Source organism: Rhinolophus hipposideros (genome assembly GCF_964194185.1).
Source record: "Rhinolophus hipposideros genome assembly, chromosome: 1".
Taxonomy (NCBI): domain Eukaryota; kingdom Metazoa; phylum Chordata; class Mammalia; order Chiroptera; family Rhinolophidae; genus Rhinolophus; species Rhinolophus hipposideros.
In genome coordinates this window covers 105,469,589-105,475,588 of record NC_138047.1, presented here as the reverse complement: position 1 = coordinate 105,475,588, position 6,000 = coordinate 105,469,589, and the positions used below count along the sequence as shown (strand labels likewise).

The window sequence follows — 6,000 nt, the reverse complement described above, 5'->3', positions numbered from 1 at the left end:
AGACGGTAAAAGAGAAGGAGGAATTCTGGGAATCATTAGTTCAGTGTCCCTTTGCCGAGGGTCCACCATGCGTCAATACTGCTATAGATTTTTGTGGTTATCACCTTTAAAACAGACAAGTCCCTTGTGATGCAGGTGCTGTCACCTCCATTTTATGGAGGTGGAAAGCTGAACTTGCAGACAGAAGGACTTGTAGATTTCATATTTGGAAAGGGATACAGTTGGGGTTTGAACTCAAGGCTCCTTGTCCCCAAGTCTAACATTCATATAACCACGTTTTAGCCACATCTGAGCATCAGAAATAATGCTTAACTTCTCCCGAGGTCACCATCTCACACCTCACTCCAATGTCCCTTGCTCTGCAAAGGCTTCCTGCACTTTTTTGAGTGCCCACACACTTAATATAGAGCTGACCCGACTGTGGACTCCCCATGGTCCAAGGTCCTATGTGACTCAGTGTCCTGGCACAAAGTTATTTTAAACTGAAAAATGTGTAAAGTGACTTTCTACCCTGGCAGTTGTCATACAGTGTTGTAACTGCCTTGTTTTTAACTCTATTTGTGGCTACTTTATATTTCTCTGTTGGAAAACATATTTGCTACACCAAATAGCTACCAGATGCCTTTCCTTTTCTATGAGCTTCATTATTTTCTCTGTGTAGTGGGGAAACAAAATGCTGCCCTGTAATCTCATTAACGAGTGATTTCACAAAATTTATAACATTAACTTTGAACTGAATGTTGATTGTTGTGTTGGAAATAAATTTGAATCTAAAATGGTAGGTGAGTAACTTTAAATTTATTTCTGATCATCTCTGCGGCCTCAGGCTTGTTTGTGTTAGGGATATAATGTGTAAGATACCAAATTCCATCATTTGAAAGATGTTTTGTGTTGCTTTTTTCTGCCACTAGGGGACAGTATCACCCATCAATTCATGTCTTCTGAACCTTTCCTCCAGCAGATGAGTGAGCTATCAGAGAATAGGAGAGGGAGTTAGCAGAATTAATTTGAGGTACTAGCATACACAGTAAAACTCTGGAAACATTGCCATTGTTGACAAAACACTGGGTTCTTGGGTCTGATGATTTGCTTGGTGACCTTGAGCAAGCCACTTCTCTTGTTAGACCTTGCATAAAATGAGGAAGTTGAACAAGGTGAAATTTAATGTCATCTCTGATTCTAATTTCTTTGGCATCTAAATTCGTTAAGAAAACCTACTAGTAGAAAGGTCTTTTGATGGCGTTATGAGGAATTCTATTTTGCTTCTTTTCAACTGAGCTTGTGTTTTTGGATGTACATGTTCAGTCACTCTGTATAATTCTCTTTTTTCTTGGCTAGTTCATTGTATTCCGTTATAAATTCATTCTTGTATATCGTATACTTGTCACTTCAGAGGAAATTGGTTTAGAGTTTGTGCTTGGTTTATGGCAAAGAGAAATTCATTTTAGCCTCCTTTATTCTCAGCATTAAGAAGATAAGCCTCACTACATTTGAATATTATAGCTATTCTATCTGAAAAGATGATTTCTCCTGAATCTGTGGTTAATACTAATGGTTCATCACAAACAAGTTATACTACTCATATACTTTGCCCCCAAGTAAAACTTTTATTCATTTTTAGGAATGAAAATAAAGTCAAGCTTCAGGGAAGATAAGTTCTTGAAATCTGATGGTTTTCAGATAATGTCAGAATATGATTGCAAGAAAAATGACATGAAATGTACATTAACATAAATCTATAACTGCTCAACTTGATGAAAAATACCACCATAAAATTCTGCCATTACCGAACCACCCAATATGTTTTTTCTATGACATTTTGTGAGAATGAATAAATTATCTGAGAATCTGTTTGCATCAAAAACACAGAAGTTTGTAATAAACACATAAATCATTTAAACATTTTTCAGCAAGATGCCTGATCCTAAAAACGGGGGCATTCATATTAATTTCCCCCCTTTCAACTTCTTTTCTGTATAGTACCTTAGAGATCTGGGTGGTAATGGAGAACCATCAATTATGGAAGTATAGGAAGATGTAAAGAAAATAATTCTTACTGAAATTTTCCATACAACCTCCCCCTTCCTTTACAAGCCTAAACATCTATGAGCCTTGCTTTCACTGAGGTCCCCTCTGTAGTTATGGCCTCAGTTTACACTGAGGTCTACTTTTAAAAAATAGTCATATTTTTGTAGCCATGGAACCCATATATCAGCCAACACCCCCTATAAAATTGACAGCACTAATTCTGAAAAATATGTCTTTGTTGCTCCCTTTGAGGAGTTGGTTTGCCTTTTTGGTTATGGGTAATTAACATGGCATAAAGAAGAATGATCCCCTTTTTGCTTAGACTACTGGGAAGCTCAGAGGCAAATTAATAGCTTAATTTTAATAGCATGTAGTGATGTGTTCCTGAGGATCTTGAATCTTTGTCATATAGTCTATCTAGATTTTTCCCTGTGATTATTTTAATTTTCTTCTATTTTACTATGCAATATTTTGTGAACTACTCCAGTATCTTTGTGAGATGAGATGTAGTATATATAAATATATGGATGGATAATTGTGATATTGTGATTTATAATAAGAAATATACGTGTGTATTTGGTCTTTGTCCCTGTTTCTGGCACAGAACTCTTAAATACCTAGGAGTTTCCTAAGTGAGGAGAACAATAAAGGTGTCTTTTGTTACGTTAATGAAGCGAGTTTTAGACCACACCTAATTTTGGGGGTTGCTTGCTTGTGGAGCCACCCATGTGATTAGAAGGTTGGAACTTTCAGTCCAACTGACAGTTGGCAGGGGAGGAGGCTCTGGAGATGGAGTTCGGTCATCACCGGTCAATGATTTAATCAGGCTTGTCTATATAACGAAGCCTCCATAAAAAGCCCAGAGGATGGGTTTGGAGAGCTTCCGGGTTGGTGAACACCTGGACATTCAGGAAGCCTGGAAGCTCCACACCCTTCCCCCACGCTGTGCCCTATACGTCTCTTGGGCTGCCTGTTCCTCATTTATATCCTTTTATAATAAACTGGTAATCTTGTTAGGTGAAATGTTTCTTTGAGTTCTGTGAGCTGCGCTAGCAAACTAATTGAACCCAGGGAAGGTGTGGAAACCTCCCATCGAAAGCCAGTTGGTCAGAAGCATGGGTGACAGTCGGGAATTGAGACTGGCATCTGAAGTGGAGGGGTTGGGGGCCCGGGGCAGCCTTGTAGGACAGCCCTTCACCTGTGGAATCTGAGGTGACCTCTGGGTAGGTAGTGTGGGAATTGAGTTGATGTGTAGGACACCAGCTGGTGGTGAGGGGGAACCCCCCACCCCAAACACACGTTGAAATTGGGATCAGAACTGTCTTAATAGTTTAACAGACATATCAATAGGTAGAATAATAGCCAAAGAAGCTTCTGCAATCAAAGAGGTAACGGTTGATGTCTACAGTGAACTGTAAAATAAAAGGGGGATTACGAAGTCCATTTCCTGTCTGGTTTCCTTCCAGAATGCATTTCTCAGGGAACACGTATGAGCGTCCTATTATGACCTAGGACGTTTGTATATCACACGATTGTGGTCTGGTCTGGCATCTCTGTCAAAAGGCATGAAAATACTTTCCCTACATAATTCATCGGGTGTTTCTACGGGGTAAAGTACATCAGTGAACGGAGAAGAACTCTCAACCGAGTGCTGTATACATTAAAGTCATTGCTACTTTTAAGGACTAAAAAGGCACTGATATGAAAGCTCCCCTGCTTTTGGGGGGTTTAGGAATGGTCTGGACGGAAGACGGGGGTGTGTGAAGCTGTGCAGGATGGAGAGGACAGATGCGCTAGGGAACACTATTGTTTCTAGCTATTGCGACGGAATTGAATGGTCATAAGAGCCCTGCTCACTTCAAATTTTAAAGAGGAAATTATGACTCAGATGGGGTAGGTGACTTACTTAAGGTCACACAGCTAGGGAATGGCAGAGCTTGGGTTTTAGCTACTCTCATTGCTCGTTCCACTGTGTTTCCTGTTGTGGATGTCTTTTCTTTGCTTGTCCAGGCCCACCCTCCTCCTTCCCATCCCACTCTCCAATCTGGAGGACCCACCAGTATGGATCACATATGGACTGTCCTGTCCTCTGGTTTCTGGTTGGATTCAGCCATTGGCACATCCCAGGAGGAGATCAGAGGGAGGTTGGGCATATATTCCTGTGGCTTCTACCTTGTGAGGTCCACTTGGGCTGGTGGTGACCCTCGGCCAATGGTCACTGCTCCTCTGAAGGTGGTGAGCTTCTTCTGGTTTTCAGCAACTGTTCCCTCATCCCTTTGTGCCCAGGGGGTCCTAGAACCACTGCTTTTAGCTCCAGTTCTGACCATCCCTTCTTCCCCTACTCCCCACAGTCCTCAGTAAATGGTTCCTTTGTGAATAAATTTCCTTAAATCATCCTAATTGAACTGTGACATCTGTTCCTGTTAGGACTCTGTTACACTTTCCCATTAAAGAAAATGCAGTGCTAGTAATATGTCATAGGATGTAGCATTAGGAACATCAAAGGTGATTTTGATATATTTATATTATTGGGACATGTAAATCATAGGATTGCCATCTTTTTCAAATTCACATTGAAAGAGAAGATAGGGGCACAGGGGAAAATAATGAGAGGAGCGATAATGGATACGATCCAATTAAATTTCTTTGGCTGTCCTCTGTTTGTGCTTCTAGCACCACTAAAATTGATTATTTCCTTTCTGCCTCCTACCTGTTTCCTCATCTCCAAATTGAGTTGCTTTGCCTAAAGCTTTAAAATCTGTTTTCATGTTAATTAATCAACATGTTAAAATATGATTTCTATATTTTTGTGATTTTACTGGGGGTATGCGTAGAGAAATAACTTAGTTATATATTTAATGCAATCCATATGTTTTAGAACAATTTCCTTTCGAAATTGCACAACACAGAATGAGTTTTTACAATCAATTTCTTCATTAATAAGGAAAGGTGATAAAAAGACGTAAGATATGTGAGAGTCTTTCTAAAATTAGTTATTTCGCAAAGGATAATTCAGTAGATCCCTTTGTTTAAGAAAACCTGTGACCACAAACAAAAATGCAAGAAGATTTTGGAAGCAAAGAATTATATGTCACACTTTGTGACTTGACTTTACCTTTAATGTCTTGGCTTCTGATGTCCTTCTGCATGGATTTGTCTACCTGTAGAAGATATTGGGGCACCATTATCTCTTAAACTGTGACTTAAAATATGATACCATCTAATGTCCTACTACTCTGTATGGTTAGATTCTCAAGATAAAGGCATAAGTCCCCTGGACTCATCATTCTTAGAAATCACCAGATATATATGTTTGGCAATTAGTATGTGTAAATATGTGTGCTGCCGTGCCAGTGACAAGAGTGGTGGCCTTGGGTGTATCGGGCAGAAAAAGACTTGGGTTTGAGGTCCCATACGTCTCTTGTTGCTGTGTAACTTTGCAAAGGCATTTAGCATATTATAAGCCTTAGATTTTTCGTCTTTACGATATGTAAAATGCCTAATCAATTCACATCACTGAGTTACTATGAAGATCAATAGACAGAGCTGGCCAGGTGGCTTAGACAGTTGGAGCTCCGTGCTCCTAACTCCGAAGGCTGCCGGTTCTATTCCCACATGGGCCAGTGGGCTCTCAACCACAAGGTTGCTGGTTCGACTCCCACAAGGGATGGTGTGCTGTGCCCCCTGCAACTAGCAACGGCAACTGGACCTGGAGCTGAGCTGCGCCCTCCACAACTAAGACTGAAAGGACAACAACTTGACTTGGAAAAAAGTCCTGGAAGTACACACTGTTCCCCAATAAAGTCCTGTTCCCTAAAAAAAAAAAAGTGATCAATAGACATGATGAAGAGCCCTGAAAGCCGTCGATCGGGCAGACCAGAGTGTGGCCTCGCTGGGCTGCCTGGGTTGGGATTTCACCTCCATCACGTGCTGGCTGTGAGATGCTGCAGGCCACTTAGCCCTTGGAGCCTC

The 6,000-nt window shown here is 40.7% G+C and overlaps 1 protein-coding gene across 2 annotated transcripts in view; it reads right to left on the bottom strand.

Moving 5' to 3' along the window:
* Positions 1-6,000, bottom strand: part of CLNK (cytokine dependent hematopoietic cell linker) — a 157,931-nt gene that overhangs the window by 39,625 nt on the left and 112,306 nt on the right. For both annotated transcript variants that reach the window (XM_081046549.1, XM_081046550.1), the window contains exon 8: positions 5,144-5,189. In XM_081046549.1, coding sequence (XP_080902675.1) covers positions 5,144-5,189 — 46 coding nt within the window. The remainder of the gene's footprint in view (positions 1-5,143; positions 5,190-6,000) is intronic.